Source organism: Aspergillus niger, assembly GCF_000002855.4.
Source record: "Aspergillus niger supercontig An02".
NCBI lineage: Eukaryota > Fungi > Ascomycota > Eurotiomycetes > Eurotiales > Aspergillaceae > Aspergillus > Aspergillus niger.
This window is the reverse complement of record NT_166519.1, coordinates 3240769-3256864: the sequence shown is the minus strand read 5'-3', so window position 1 is coordinate 3256864 and position 16096 is coordinate 3240769. Positions and strand designations below refer to the sequence as shown.

General features: G+C 48.7%; 4 protein-coding genes across 4 annotated transcripts; 2 read left to right on the top strand and 2 right to left on the bottom strand.

Annotated features, from left to right (window-relative positions):
* Window positions 1-661: 661 nt before the first annotated feature.
* An02g13490 (uncharacterized protein) lies at window positions 662-2056 on the bottom strand (the record flags this gene model as incomplete). The annotated part of the gene is made up of 5 exons (XM_001400443.1): window positions 662-952; window positions 1027-1594; window positions 1659-1739; window positions 1798-1884; window positions 1938-2056. The coding sequence occupies 5 exons, from the start codon at window positions 2054-2056 to the stop codon at window positions 662-664; spliced, it is 1146 nt and encodes a 381-aa protein (XP_001400480.1).
* A 1010-nt stretch (window positions 2057-3066) lies between these two features.
* Window positions 3067-4633, top strand: An02g13480 (uncharacterized protein; the record flags this gene model as incomplete). The annotated part of the gene is made up of 6 exons (XM_059746747.1): window positions 3067-3156; window positions 3202-3277; window positions 3336-3345; window positions 3395-3588; window positions 3636-3692; window positions 3750-4633. The coding sequence occupies 6 exons, from the start codon at window positions 3067-3069 to the stop codon at window positions 4631-4633; spliced, it is 1311 nt and encodes a 436-aa protein (XP_059605177.1).
* Window positions 4634-7333: 2700 nt separating this feature from the next.
* Window positions 7334-8914, bottom strand: An02g13470 (uncharacterized protein; the record flags this gene model as incomplete). The annotated part of the gene is made up of 6 exons (XM_001400441.3): window positions 7334-7930; window positions 7998-8295; window positions 8349-8410; window positions 8467-8619; window positions 8687-8753; window positions 8823-8914. 6 exons carry the CDS (start codon window positions 8912-8914, stop codon window positions 7334-7336), a joined length of 1269 nt encoding a protein of 422 aa, XP_001400478.1.
* Window positions 8915-11248: 2334 nt separating this feature from the next.
* Window positions 11249-12853, top strand: An02g13460 (uncharacterized protein; the record flags this gene model as incomplete). Its single annotated transcript, XM_001400440.3, has 2 exons — window positions 11249-11665; window positions 11726-12853. The coding sequence occupies 2 exons, from the start codon at window positions 11249-11251 to the stop codon at window positions 12851-12853; spliced, it is 1545 nt and encodes a 514-aa protein (XP_001400477.1).
* Between the last annotated feature and the right edge of the window lie 3243 nt (window positions 12854-16096).

The window sequence follows — 16096 nt, the reverse complement described above, 5'->3', positions numbered from 1 at the left end:
AACACTTGGGATGGAGGGATGGCCATGAATATTTTTTTTCCCAGGGCATGTGGGCTTTCAGTGAATACCCACAGCCATATTGGGTGTGGCCGTTGACAGTGACAGGCAGAGTCCAAATTTTCAGAGTGAATTGGGGATGGAACCTTGAAATATGCAACGATCCCTGTGTGTACCATTTCAATTACTAAAATTTCTCCAAACCTCATCTAGATGTCTAAAATCAGAGAATGATCAGTGTCTTCTTCATCATATTCTAAGATGGTCAACAATATTAGGGCTTCGTAACGTGCCGTCTACTAGGAAGAGCAGGTGCAAGTGTAGTAGAGAAACCTGAAAATCCTTGTCGCTAGAGAAAGAACATTTGAGCAGATTTTGATGCAATCATGTACAAATATTCTGTTGATTCTGCTTCCCTAGGGGGCACCCCACTCTTAATACACATATTCCCAGGTGTGGAAGACATGTTAAGAACTAGAAACATGTTATGTATACTACCGCACTCGATATTTGTCTAGACAACTTAATATCTGACTTTATTGGCCTATCCACACCTGAGATCAAGCTCATGGACTGTCCAGTAACCTCTATAATGACACTGGTTTTATTATCCTCTCATAGCATCAATAGCAGATGAAGCACCCACAACAACCCCACAGTTAATTCACAAATCCTTACGCGGTCTGACCGGCATCACAGGAGTAGGAGCATCTATATGCGCGGTCCACTTCGTCAATTGCACATCTGCTGCAGTAAACGCGGTACTGAAATTTTCGGCGAGGAGGTAGTCCAGTGGGAAGGCAGGATTGAACTTAGTGGCCTTATCAATCTCATCCATATCCTCCTTCGACAAATCCAGGCTCAGAGCTTCAATGTTGGCTTTCATATGCGCTGCGCTCCGTTGGCCAATAATGGGGAAGACGTAAGGTGCCTTGAAGCGAACCCATGCGAGTGCCTAAAAGAGATATGTCAGTTGAATTGTCTCTATACGTGGTGCTGAATATGGGTATAGGTAAGGGTGAAACTCACAATAGCATAAAGGGTTGTCCCATTCCGCTTGGCAACAGCCTCCAACACGTCAGAAACCTTGTCATCTTCCTCGGCCCGTAGTGCCGCTCGTCCAGAGCCCTTGTACTCCGCGTTGCGCTGCTCTGCAGGTCTGAACTTCGCCTGGCCTAGCACTGCAAAAGGCGCGATTGCCATCCCCTGGTCCCGACACATGGGCACAATCTCCGTTTCTATATCTCTGAATCCAGCATTCCACTTGCCCTGATAGACAGAGAATGGCCTGAGTCCGTTCGCGCGCGCGTAGGCATTTGCCTTAACTACCAGCCAAGCAGGAGTACCAGAGACACCCAAATAGAGGACCTTCCCGGCCAAGACGAGTGCGTTCAGGCCATGCATGACTTCCTCCACGCTGGTGGTAAAGTCCCACCAGTGCACATAGAGAATGTCAATGTAGTCAGTTTGAAGCTTTTCGAGACTGTTCTTGACGGACAGATTCATGGACTTCACGGAATTTCCGACGAAGTTCGATTGGATGGGCTCAGTGGATACGTGTGGGCGGCGGAACCCGGTCGTGTATTTGGTTGCGATGCTGTCATTGTCAATATAGAGCATACCAAGATGTAGCAACCTGATAATAAAGGGTGTGTACTTACACCATCTGGTCTCGATTCCCACGTTTCTTCATCCATTCTCCAATCCATTGTTCGGATTGTCCGTCCTGGTAAACGTTGGCACTAGAGATTATAAGCCTGTCGCTCGTCGAAAGAGCTGGTGTATGCTAATTCAACATACGTGTCGATGAAGTTTCCACCGTGATCGAAAAAGGTGTTCATGATTGCGAAGGATTCTTCCTTGCTGCATTCGCCCATGTATGGTTCCCTACTGGGTGTCAGTAAATCGTTATTTTATTGTAAGCAAGAGGATTGGCTGACCAGGTTGTTCCAAAATTCATAGTTCCCAGGCATAGCGGAGACACTTTGATGCCACCAGTGGGTGACAAAACCTGATGGAAGCCCAGAAGAAACTCTGGTTTAGGGACTGGACCAGCCATTGTTGCTATATTGATGCAGTAGAACGTCAAGATGAGAATGAGATTGTTGATGAAGATGGAATCGCAACTGCGAGTAGAACTCCTACTTATATGCGTCTCATTGGGTCGGTCTTCGAGGCAGATATATCCATCAAACTCCGACTCGCAGGTAGTCTAGGCTGCAAACCTGACCGCGTCATTGTTCGCATTGTCAGACTGCATTATCCAAAAAAGCGCTTCAGCAGTGCTAGTGACGACGCATATGCTACCTGTTGCGGAGTGTGCTGTAGGCTGAAGCACTGACGTACTAGGGTTATTAGACTGTTGGAGGTCTGTTGGACATTCGTTGGCTGACGTTAACCCGGCCTAAATTGCGCCAAGAGTTTGGACCCTGTCTGATGGGGCGGTAAAAGGCTTTCACTGAAGTTCTGGGTATAACTTGCTCGTACAATATGCTCCTTATATGTCACAATAGCGCATGCATATAGCTCACGCATGCTCTATAAGTCGAACTGCACGATCAACGCGTAATGGATAACTACATCCTATCCTGTCTATATATTCCTGCCTCAATGGGAAAGTTGGGAGACCTCCATCAGGTGCTCAACTAGCTCAACCAGCTCAACCATGCTTGATGAATTGCTGATTCGCATAAGCCGATACACTTCATGCTGGAGAAGTCCATCAGGCGAGTTGCCATCGATCAGGCTGTCTCACCCCAAATAGGAAAGAGATAACCTTGTGACGAAGCTGTCACGTGAGTTCTTAAATGCGGCCGTGGCAATAGGGTGGAATTAGCAACTGGCAGCCCATATCGCAGTCTGTATAAGCTGAGCTGTTATCGCAACGCACCGACCCTGACGGTGGCGGCGTGACACTTCAATCCCTCCGCATTCATCACATCCAACCCGGCACCCACTAAGCTAACTGCTAGGTAGCAGCAAAGGTCATCTGTATTATTCTTCTGATGATTTAGGTGTATCGCCTGGAGTATTATAGTAGTTCTACGTACGCATATACGAGTCACCGCGATGACATCCTTCAATCAGTCTGGAGACACCAAGTTCACCGTGTTTATTCGCCTTCCCTTCCCCAGGGGTGACTTTGTGGATCCTTCTCCGGTAAGTGCCGCTAGTCAACTGATCTCCATCTCGCTGACCAGACAGGTTGAATGGAACGCTGCCAAAGACCAGGCTCTCTGGAATATCCTTTCGCGCCCTTCCAAGGGAGATGATTTAGACTGTAATGATGGTGCCTAATGATAGTCTGATGACATTCAGAAATGCTGACAGTGCCATAGGGAAAGCACTGTACGATTGGTCTTATCGAGTATTAAGGCATCACTGATCAACTCTGCAGGGCAGATCATTTTGATGTAACACTGCAGTTTCTCCTTCAACAGGCAGCATGGCTCTACGATCGGCAGCTGTCACAAGTACGTGCACAGATGAGTAGAGTGCCCACCACTCAGTCGACGTCTACATCTCCTGCTCCTGGTTCGGTGACGGGTAGCACGGCGCTGGGTCAACAGACAAAAGGTGCCACCAATGCAGGTGGGTGTTCCCCGATAATGTCCTTTTGAGTTTTCTGACAGCCAAAGGCCCTCGAGCTCCGTCGCGCCTCTCGACGCAGCAGAAAGATACTCCTCCACAGCGTGGCAAGTTTTATCCAGCCTCTATGCCTGTATCCTGTAATATTAATGTGGACATTCTAGCTCCCATCCCCCGACGCACCAGCTCAACAACCACCGTTAATCAAGTCAAAACTGCCCGTGAACCAGTCCACAACGATACCCCTGTGGCGGAGCCAAGAGAACCTAAGCGAGAAAGCTATGCCAATCGACCAGCTGCAGGTAAAAGGGAGCAAGCTGCAGCTCCTTCGGCTCCGAAATCCCCTCCTCTGGAAGATGATACGACCTCTAGCTCATCTGAGTCCGAGTCCGACGACGACAACGGGTTTGGAAGTCGTCGTGGCCTGCGATTCAAGCCCCCTTTCGGCAAATTCTCCACGCATAGGGCCAGCCTGAGGTACGACGATGAAGATGACGATGAGTCCCCTGCTTTCCTGCCGGAACCAGAAAGGACGTCCCACGGAGCGTCTGGGCAGGATCTTAATGCTACGTTGAGGATGAACGCCGAGGATGTTTCTGAGTCACACCGACGCCCCTCAGCACAGACGATTTCTAGAACATCAGTCACAACCGAATCATCCGCAAGCTCTGCCAGTTCCGGAGTCCCAGTTGCACATCCACAATCTGACAGACGGCGACGGTTGAATCAAAGCGGAGGGCCATTGAGTCCTAGAAGAACTGGGGAACTGGCACATTTCAGTCCGCGACAGTCTATGGCTTTGCGGAGAGACGCGAGCGACGGGACTCCTAGTATGGGGAGCAGCTTTAGTGACCTAGATGGTGAGCTTCTCTTCTGGGCGCATGATATCATACTGACTCCTCGTCTAGATGCGAGCGTCACGCAGTCCGCACTTGAGGAAGCACTCTTGAGCAACATCCAGCACGGTGGGATGGCCAGTCGCATGAGCACAATCAGCCAGGCGATCCGTAGTCGATATCTAGGACGGGCGGAGGATAGGTTCTCGTGAAGTTGCAATGATACGAGGTACGATTGAGTCAGTTTGTCGATGAATAGCGGGATAATTCATTTGGTCAATATCGAATATTGCGATTTTACTATTCAAAGTATCACTATAGTGTTTCAGATTCAATATCGGCACTACTTGACTGCCTGATGAGCAATGGCGGCTTGCCATGATGTGAGTCTCAGCTCGGGGAATATATTTTGTCGGCCTGGGCGATACTAGTATACTAATATAATCGACCTAAACTACCAGTGCAACAATACTAAGACTACATAGTAACATGAAACGTAGTTCTGTAGGGTAGCTAGAGACACGCAGACTATCACTTAGTCTCTAGTAGTTACTTAATATTCACTGGCTATGTAAATCCTCTGGCGTACATAAATCACCATCTACCCATGTACGCAGAGACTGGAACAACATGGACAAATTTAACGACACGAGTTGATTAAAGATTATAAATCTATCCTGGAAAGCAGCTATCAAGTCAGTCGACCAAAATATCTACATCTGAACAATACCTTCTCGCCACACAATCAATACCTCGAGACTGGCAGCCTAATTTGCCTTCTAATCACGATACTGATCTCAGCTCCGAACCTTCCAGCAACATTCATATAACAAAGTATCATTAATATTTACAAGTAGTCACAATATATCTCCCTCATAACTCAATACCAGTCCAAACCAAAAAGCGCACGAAAGCCACTCACGAAAAAAAAGAAGAAGCTAAACCAAGTAACCAACACAAACCTAACAATGCCGTCCCATCCGTCCCTGAACAACAAACCCAAAACAACAAACTAAACCGCACAGGCAACAACACTAACCTAAACCTACTAACAAAGCACACTAAACCCAAACCAACCCATATCTCAAATACCACAACGGCCAAGCTCGCCCGCCAAGTGATTCCTTCTATAGTAGTAGTAACACACCCACCACTAACCAGCCAACTAGGTACACTACGCACTTTACCGAACCGATCTAAAATCTCACTCACCCCTGTCGCAGTTCGGCTTCGCTTAACTACCGGTGCATTAAGCCAAGCCAAGCCAAGCCAAGCCGAAGGAAGGAATCTTAATCTTAGTTATTATTGATGAGAAAATGTACCGACTACCGAGGCTATCTACCCCTGCAGTAGTAGGAGATATCGTATTTTGTGCTAGTGAATACGAGATAGGAAGGTAGTAGTAGTTCATGTTGAGTTCGTACTAAATGCTTACTAACTTTGTTTCTCCTGCCCTGGAAATAGAAAGGAAAGTCAAATCGAGATAAGAGTGTCTCACTTGCATTGCATTCTTTCTTCTATTCGAGGAAACCTACTAGTCTAGTTATCTAGTAGAGAGGAATAAATAGTAGAGAGACTGACTACGGATCCAACAACCAGCCAATAGCGGGGTTCATGATATACCCATAAGTACTGACAGAGCGAGCATAGCACAGCACAGCACAGCACAGCACAGCCTGAACTCTATGACAGAGTTTAGAACAAAAAGTCAATTAGCATCGGGTGAAATTGACCAGTTTGTCTTAGTGCAAAGTGCGTGTGTTCGTGTTTTGAGCAGATGCGAACATAAATCCGCCTGACTACGAAGTACTTACCCACTAAACTAGCATTTTTATGTTTCACCGGCTAGTTACCCTGGAGACTGGATGGATGAAAATTTAGATAGATGGATGATAACTGCCGTTTAGATCTTCCGCGATATGTGTTGAACTCGAAATCGGAACTGACTAGGATCATGCCATAAACAGGAAGGAATATCGGACACTAGACTGGAATTGAGATAAGCCTTTGGGAGCGCATCGCCAAGGTTTCTTGGGAAATGTCTTGTCAGAGTTGGTTCAAAGGAACCACTAGTAATAGTGTTTTGGTGTGGGTTTGTAGCCGACCCGACTACGACCCGCTCCGGCTTGGCAGAGTTTCGGACTTTCAGCTATAGCCATGGTGAATTTCAATTTCCCTTCAGGGGGACTTGTAAGTGATTGCTGATTGCACAGCCTCAAATAAATAAGGAATATTGTGTCGTTGATACATCATTAGGTATGATTAAAGTAGGGTCATCAAAGCTATATACAAGAAACATAGGGAAATCTATACATGATGAGGATCGTCTTCTCGTCCGAATCGGTTTTGAGATGTTTGATCGGAAAGGGAGTGAGGGAGAATGGAATGAGGGGGAGCCGCAGCACCGACCACCACCACAACCAGGTGAAAACCTCGTGGCCGGCCGATCGCTAAAATCCTCCCCGGCCGAGAACGGGGGCGTGAGCCTGCTTCAGCTCCGTGCCTGAAGGTCCTTTCCAACGGAAGAATCGTGAAGACTGAGTAGGCAGCTCGGTAGTCCATACATTACGTGTACTCTCGTCCCTGGTGGGACCGTAGACACAGTAGTGTAGTTGATTACCTAAATCCGACGGCCGTGGCTGGACGGGTAGCGGTGACGGTGGAACTGATCTACCTTTCACTTGCTCAAAGTGATCGGAGACATTCAATGGAACGTGGATGCGGCCCCCGCGTGGTTTGGATGATCGGGGCCCCAGTGGTGCCGAGAGACGTCACTGTGGTTCAGATACAGCGGGGTTGTTGGCAATTGCGCTGCACGAACTCTTCGCGATCGCTGGAGCCTGGAGGGGTTCAAATCCTGAAATCGAGGAAGGGGGGGGGGGGGTTTGATTTCGTAAGGCTGTCGTTTGCGATTAAAGGGTCTTGCCTCCGCGACCAGGAGAGCAAAAGTGACTGACTCCTGGGAGGAACTCAAGGTCATAGCGACTGCTCGTCGGCTCGGTTGAGACGATCCATAGAACAATCATGGCCTGATCAGTCTTTCTGGATGACAATCTCGGTCGTCTTTCTGATAATGAAGTCATCCTGTCCATTTCCATGAGCCCACTCTGTGTTGTCGCTACCAGTCGATGCGGTCGATTTGTTGGTGACATGTCCCACCCCACCCATTTAATAATGTTCTCTTCGCTTTCGGTGCGCGTGATTCCGTCCGCGCGTCCAGTTCGAGTATCGTAAATGGTAGGCATGTTGCGAGTCGACCGCGAATTCACCCCCGATTTCCATCGTGCATTCGAGGCGTGGTCGGTTCCGTATTGGGCTTCATTGTATCGTCCTTTGTTGGTGTATTGACTCGTTCGCAGGAAGGAAAGTGTCGATCTCGCGAGACTCCAGACGAATGGCAAGTTCGTCACGTACATGCCGATCGATGCCTCCCTAAGGTACCAGAATTGGTAGCTATCGTCGTAGATATTGTGGAATGTAAAGTATTTGGAAATGATGGCACAGGCGATCTGAGGGGCAGAGGATGCAGGTTAGCAACTAGTCTGGGGGCCAAAGCCGAACGGGGCAGGGACGCACCACAACAATACCCATGGAGAAAACCACGATCACGGGCAACTTAGTCTTCCACGGCATTTTTGCGCGGATGAACATGGGAAGTATGACGCAGAGAATGAAAATATCGGAACTGATGTTGAAGACACATTGCACCACTTCGTAGCGAAAATAGGTGCTGCACTCCTTATGGGGTGGCGGGAGCGTCCAATATCCGGACAGGGGGCGACAATTCAGGAACAGCACCAGCTCTGTGGTGATCCAGCCGATTAGGGTGTATCCAGCGATAATTTTTACCAGGCGGTGCTGCCATAAGTTCGACCTTGGAAGTTTCCGTCAGCAGAAGCTCGGCGTTGACTCAGAGAGTGCACTTACGTGAGTCGGGAGTGCACCAACAGCATGCAAGCCTTGAGGGAATAGATGGTGCAGAGCTGGCACTGTATTGAAATTCATGTTAGACCATATTTTGCCTAGAATTGGGAAGCAACCATACATTCTCCGAAGCAAACTCGATCTTGGAACCTTTGACCCTTGCAGCAATCTCGGAGGCTGAGAAAGTGTTGTACAAACTGGCAGGTTCATACAAATTGCTACCTCCTCCCTCGATGATAAAAATGTTTGTGACTGCGAATGCCGTGTAGAATCCCTGTGACCACAAAAAGAGCATGTTAACACAGAACCCAATGTATGACAGTGCAATGCGCTCAACCTACCACAGCAACCACCATGAGATAATCTTCGACCTGGAATCGAAATCCCAGTCGCTTGTAGCGCGCAAACCTGTACTGTTGTTACTGATAATGCCCACGAAGGATAGGTTATCTATGAACGTCAAAGGGTTGTACATACAGTCTCACCAGGAACAGCAGAATAGCAATGCTGTACATGATCCAGGTCTGCACGACCAAATCATGCGGACTGCCGCCACCATCATTGGCCATGATGAGTTCTATGGGAGCGCAACGAGAAGCAACAGGGTCATGGTCGCAAGGACTATTCTGAACCTAAAGTACGGGATGGCTGTTTATGAACTTCTAGAACCTGGCATGCTGTTTAATCCGGGGCTTGCCAAACTTAGCCTCCAGCTAATTAGGGCTATGGATTGAGGAGTTAGTACTATTAGCTTTCTCCTTCCTATGGTTCGTGTGGCCTCCCACCCTTGGGTGGCGGCACGAGGGGTAAATTGGGACGGCTGAGTGGTTATGGGGCATAACGCGCCATCAACGCTGAATAATTTCATTTATCGCAGGATTCGAATCCTTGCTAGACTGCATCCCTGCATAAACTAGAAAATTCTGCACAAAGTCTATTTATTTGTCAGAGCCGAAAGACCCGGAGTCCAACGTGCGAAGAACACGAGGCAGATAGACTCAATAGTACACCAAATATTGTTTACCACAGGTGGTAAGGACCCCTTCTAGTCGTGAGGTCCTTGCTCATGTCTCGAATAGCGCCAGCCACAAGGCTGGAAAACATCATAGATTCGGAAATTCTCCGGCGCTTGAAAAGCGGGTTTGCGTTTTCGACTTGCAACATGGACCTCATCAGGAGATGACCGGGGACCCCCGAGTAAGCTTCGGCTACGTATGGCGCACCCACCGTGACAGCCAGTCAGATGGATCGGAATGCACGAGCAGGCCAGCTTGCCACGTACAATCGTGTCTCCTGCTTTCTTGCTCTCTTTGATCGAACCATGAGGTGGAAGGCAAATTGAGGGCCTGTCTAGGATCTGGACTTTGCCGAGTTATAGATTAAATGCGTGGCCATCCTCCACTTTAAAGGGCCACCGGTGCAGTAATCTAGGTGGTCTCGGGGTGGATGGATCGATTTAGTGCCGTTAGTAGACAGTATCGGAGCTCCGGAAAACCGAGGAGACTTTGGCCGAACTAGGCTTTTCTTCGGTCCTCCAACGGAGGGTAGATAATCCATGGTGAAAACTCCGTGACTCGATGAGTACGTGTTCATTATAGAATTTGTACGCTTATCTCCGAAAAGTGTCGCTGAGCTTAACGTTTGTTGCCCAGCCAAGGCGTGTAAATTGTGTTCCGGCTAAATCAATTTCGTAATGGAACTAAAGGGAGGGTGGAAGGCTAAAACTTTGAGAGTTGACTGTTGAGCTACTGTGCAACTGTTACCGTGCTACTGTGTCGAGACCCAGCCTAAAGACGTGGGGAGCTGGATCATGGCGAGGAACGGACCAGCAGACTCTCTCTCTCTCTGTCGAGTGTCGACAATTGAGAGAAAGAACGGAACGACGGCTAGACCTTCCGCTTCGCAAAGCGGGGCACGTGCTCCACTTGGATCGTGATAAGAACGGGCCATGTACTGCTTGGAGACATAGTCAAGACCGCCTATGAGCCATTTAATATCGAGTCATGTCAATAGAATTTCCGCTTAATCAAGGCATTAATATACATTCTGCACCATAGGTAGCTGAAACGCCTTCGCAACCGGAGGTGATGCTGTAGCCTAGAACTAGCTGGAATCCATCAGCCCACGTCCCTACAGAGTATTTGCCCCTGGGCGGTGGAGGGATGCCGGCAGAATATTAGTCCCCAATGAGAGCATTTGGCTAACCCCAAGAAAGCTTAGTGTTAGTCATGTCATCAACTGCAAATCAGAAGAGGAACCGGGAGAACTGGAAAGGGAAAGCCGGGACAATGAAAGTGATAAGCCTTCCAGATGAAGATAACAATCGCGGCATAATCTTCACGACCCATGTTCAGACCCTTTGAGGTTCATCCACGGCAAGGATGATGACCCAGGGAACCCCAAGGCTAATCACAATAAGTTGGTGACCGGCGGGATCGGAGAGTAAGACGGAAATGAATTAATCTCGTTGCTTGAACCGCTAAGCACTGCGGGTGCTCGAGCCAAGCATGGATGGTGCCGCGCGGGTCCTGTCATTGGCGGGTGACTGAACTTTTCGTGGCCAAAATGAAGAAAAAAAATTTCCCAAAAAATAATACGGCGAAGCCCGAGCAGGAAAGCCAGAGGAGTCATTCTCCGCCAACAACATCCCATCTTCGCCGGATCCAACTCTACCTTAGCTTAGTCCCTGCTCTAGTGCCAACTGCGAGGGGGGCAAAACTCCTCTTTATCCCCCATCCGGCCCTGAGATTTTTCCCGCCATGCAGCTGGGCTTGCATTAAATCCTCCTAGGTTCTCTTCAACGGCTGCGTTTCGATCTCTGAAACTTGCGGCCTCAACGTCTTTTGCTTTTCCCGAGGAACCCTCCTGCGCCAGTTCGCAGACCCTTTATCACTATATCCAGCATGGCTGATACCATGCGTGACGAGGAGAAGGGCCACCGCGCCGCTCCAGCCGTAGAGTCGGTCTCGTCTCCCTCGGAAAGTGGAAAAGAAATGGCCTCCTTCCCTTCTTCAGGGAATGCCTGGACGAGGCTCAACGCTCGAATTCAATCCATCAAATTCCTCGAAAGCCGCGGTATCGAGCGTGTTCCGGAGTCCGAGCGCTACGCTACCTCCGCGTCCAATTACATGCAAATGGCTCTGCTTTGGTTCAGTACGAACATCACCGCTAACAACATTGCGGTTGGAATGTATGGGCCACTGGACTACTCTCTGAGTTTCGTTGACTCGGCACTCTGTGCGGTGTTCGGTGCTTTCCTTGGTGCGGCAGGTGTGGCGTATATGGGAACCTTCGGACCGCAGAGCGGTAATCGAACAATGGTAAGCAACGTCAAGGCCATCTGCTGGAGAAATTATAGTACTAACAACAGAAACTTATAGGTTGTCGCGAGATATTTCATGGGCTACTACCCGAGTAAGATTGCTTGTCTTCTGAACATTATCATCATGTTGGGTTATGGAATGATCGACTGCCTCGTGGGTGGCCAGGTGCTGTCCGCGGTTGCTGATGGTGGGTTAACGGTGGTGGTGGGAATCATCATCATTGCCATCATCACGTGGATCGTCGTGGTCTTTGGTATGGCGCCTTTCCACGTGTACGAGCGATGGGCCTGGGTGCCTCAACTCATCGCCATTTTCGTCTTGGTCGGCAGTGCCGGCCCGAAATTCGACACCAACATCTCCTCCACTGGCGACACCCAGACCATCAACGCCAACCGTCTCACCTTCTTCTCGCTCTGCCTTTCCAGTTCAGTTGCCTGGGCCCCTGCTGGTGCTGATTTCTTCGTCTACTTCCCACCCACCACCTCGAAGTGGAAGACTTTCACTCTCACCCTCTTCGGTGTCGGCCTTGCCCTCTCTTTTGCCAACCTTATGGGCATCGGCCTCGCTAGTGGCACGCTAACGAACCCATCCTGGGCGGAGGCCTACGACACCTCTGCTGGAGCTCTCATTATCGCCGGATATGACGGTCTCGGAGGATTTGGCAAGTTCTTGGGCGTCCTCGTCGCCCTGGGTCTGATTGCCAACAACATCCCTGGAACTTACTCTGCCACCCTGGGCTTCCAGATCATGGGCCGCCACCTCGGCAGCCTTCCCAGATGGTTCCTCTCCTGTGTTTGTGTGATCATCTACACTGCCTGCGCCCTAGGTGGCCGGAACCACCTCTACGATATCTTCGAAAACTTCTTGGCCTTGATGGGTTATTGGGTAACCATCTATCTTACCATCGCCCTCGAAGAACACCTCATCTTCCGCCGCACCCGCGGCTTTGATTGGGATGCCTGGGCTGACCGGTCCAAGTTGCCCCTCGGCCTTGCTGCTCTGGCTGCGTTCTTGATCGGATGGGCGGGTGCGATCGTCTGCATGGACCAAATATGGTATGTTGGCCCGATTGCCAGGATGGTTGGCTCGGACGGCGCGGACCTGGGTATCTGGGTCGGTGTTTCCTGGGCGATGCTTGTGTTCCCGCCTCTGCGGTATTTGGAGCTGCAGAAGATTGGTCGGTAAATCCACTCTGCATTGTTCCGGAGTAAAAATAGAAGTGATGGGGAGCATGTGTCCTTCTGTTTGAGACATGAGGGATGTTAAAGATGTATGCCTAATCGATGCTATATAACGGATTCTTCCGCACTAGATAATGTGTTATGCTATGAGCAAAAATATCAATATACCAATTTCAATTCATCATAGTCCAGCAACAACCATCTACGATGGCAAGAGTATACACCACTATTTATACATCACCTTACAAGTCAAAGCTACACCCATCTCCTTACACATATAATGTTTCTGACGATGCACATTGAGATATTGCGATGGGGCAAAGTCGTTCTGTCAACTTCTTTTCTGATAGTGACTTCCATGGACGTGAAGGGAAGATCCCGAATCTGCTAGCTGGAAATATTGGATTGTTCTTTGCTTATAGTGTCTTGGCTGCGTACCTGTTTTGGTGGAATTCGAAAGTTAGTTATGGGCGTGAATAACATCACTACGATGAAGGGTGAGGCTGAACCCGGCCATTCGTAAGGTATGTGCCTGAGTTGTTGCTGTAAGGCTCAATTATGCCTCATTGCCTCGGTTTCCCGCAGGGCAAGTGGTTTCTCGAGGTATATACCCCGTCTGCCTCAAGCTCCACGCGCGTGAAGAAGGCATCTAGGCTCCTTGTTGCCCTATCGCCCTTGGGAATTTCAGAAGGAAAGTAGCGAAGGAGCACATATGAGATTTTGGATAGGATGGTTTATACCCAGCTGTAGAGCGAATGCACGATAACGCCTTGTGCACCTGATGAGGGGAGAAAGGGTCCATAAAAACTCGGCGGAGTTCTCTCACTCTCTTTCTCTTGGTATAGATCAAACTAGGTCTCTCAGCAGTGACGATTATACTGCTGGTCATCCCCGTTCCTTAAGATTCTCCAAACAGTCTCACCCTCCTCACCCACAACCGCGATGACCGTCGACACATCGAACATTCTCAATTTTGCAGACACCCTCATACGCCAGTTCGAGCAAAAAGTCGATGAACAAGGAAATGTCTCCAAGCGCGGGTTCGAGCGCGGCGACTTGAATAAACTGCTCTCCCGATTCCTAAGGGACACACCAGACCCAAACTACCCGGGCATCCTCACATACGGAAATCTCATAGTGTGCAGCAGGAAATATGGGCCAGTGTTTGTTGCCGTTGGGGCTGAAGCATTCGATGGATTACTAACACCTGACGGGGAGGCTCCCGCCTGTGATCGAAATGTCCATAAATATGTTTGCGATATACTGGCCGCCAGGCTACGCTCTGCGTTCGCGGACAAGAATAATAAGCCTCGTGATGGGTGGCCGCAGTACGGGGCTCTCATTTATGGACATGATATAGCTGTCTTTAAAGTGGATTCCGAACATCGCCTACAATGGGTGGAGTTTGAGGGGGAAAGAGTACATCATGTTCTCTGGGGGAGGATTATACGTCTCTTGGATGAGATCGTTTCGGAATTTCAGATACCGGATGGGATGGGGACAAATTGAGATTCCACTTGTGGGATTGTTAGGAGGGTAGGATCTGTGTGCTAGGTGTGAATTGACATTTGCCCATCGCTCTAGAGGCTATACGTACCGGTAGTAGTAAAAATGTATAGGCGTAGAGCACATGTTTGTTTAAAATTGGATAATTCCACTTACACATGTATATTTGATCATAACTGTATACGTGAATGCCCGTACAATTCTCCCAATTGTTTCAAAGAAAGTGGAACCAAGGGACAGTAGGCCAGTTTTCGAACTCTATTCCAGCAATATTGGAAGACCTGCAGAAAGTGACTACAGGGAAACATCCATGATCACATACCACATGTAGACTATATACCAACCAATGCATTACAGTCAAATTCCAGATATTTTCCGTCGGCATGGAATCTTCCTGACACCCCAGCTGTAATTGCAGGGTGTCTCGAGGGTTCCTTTTGTGATTCATGGCTATGGGGAAGGATCCAGATCAAGATTGGTGCACTGAATGAGTGAACTGATTTTCCCGATTGGTATATGTGTTGTGTTGGCCAGAAAAAGGCACAGATGGAGAGAGCTATTCTACAGTCTTTCTAAAGCCGTGCGATAATGTCTGAGGTTGATTCCGTTTCATTCATGGCAGGCCAAGAATTCTTATATGAGTATGTGATGGATAGTTGCATATTGTCGTATGTGAATCTGACGCCCTCTGGGTTGTTTCCCACTATTATAGGGATGTCATCCGGAGAATTGGAATATATCCTGCTCGAGGCACAGGGAATAGAATCTTATCAGCGCAACAGAGAGGTAATTGACGGAGATGTACGTATGATAATAATGGAAGTCATATAGTTGAGGCATGCAGCGACGCAATCCTCAATGGCTTCTTCTGCACGTGCGTCTGGTGTGGATGATGAAAATTAATACTATATAAGGAGCCTTGGAACCCCTTCATTTGGCTTCTCTTTCTGTATATCAGACCGGCAATCGCTCTTTCACTGGTATCAACTGCAAGCTTCGTCCATATATCTATCGACTACTTTACAACTCGCACACAGACACACTATTTATCGTACCATATCTGCTCTCATACATCGTCCGCAATGTATGCCCCAACATCGAGTACGCCAGCCCCTGATCACGGGTATATCGGTCTACTCTCGCGTACCCTTCAAGAACAGTGGGTACAACGGTTCGATAGACACGGCTACGTCGATGAAGCAGGATTCGAGGAAGGTGACTTGCGCTCTGTGATTATAAAAGACCACAGTTACCTGTCTTTCACTGGCCGCCTTATCAAGTATGAAATCCTTGTTGTCACCAGCACGGCTTATAGGTGTCCAGTGTTTCTGGCCGTTTCAGGTCCAGAAGAAGCCGATAAAGATGATTTGATGGGTCTTATACGTGATCTATTTAGGCGTGGTGAGTATTGCCCCGGTGCTGGTTGGCCAAAGTTCGGAGCTGTGCTTCGTGGACACAACATTACCGTGGTGCAGTATGAACAGGATGATACTTTGAGTATCTTTGGCGAAAACCGACGAGAACGCAATATTTTACATGGCATTGGTGCTATCTTGGGTGATCTTGTCCCATATCTTCCGATCGCTGATAGAACTCTGGATAATCCGTATCTAAGGAGGCGCTAAGCTGTGGTGGTCCTTTCGGGAGGGTTGGGATTAGAGAGTGTGTGCCAGATTCAAATTGACGTATCTGAAATAGCTTGAAAGGCTAGTTGTTCTTGTAGCAGTGATTTCAAGTATGT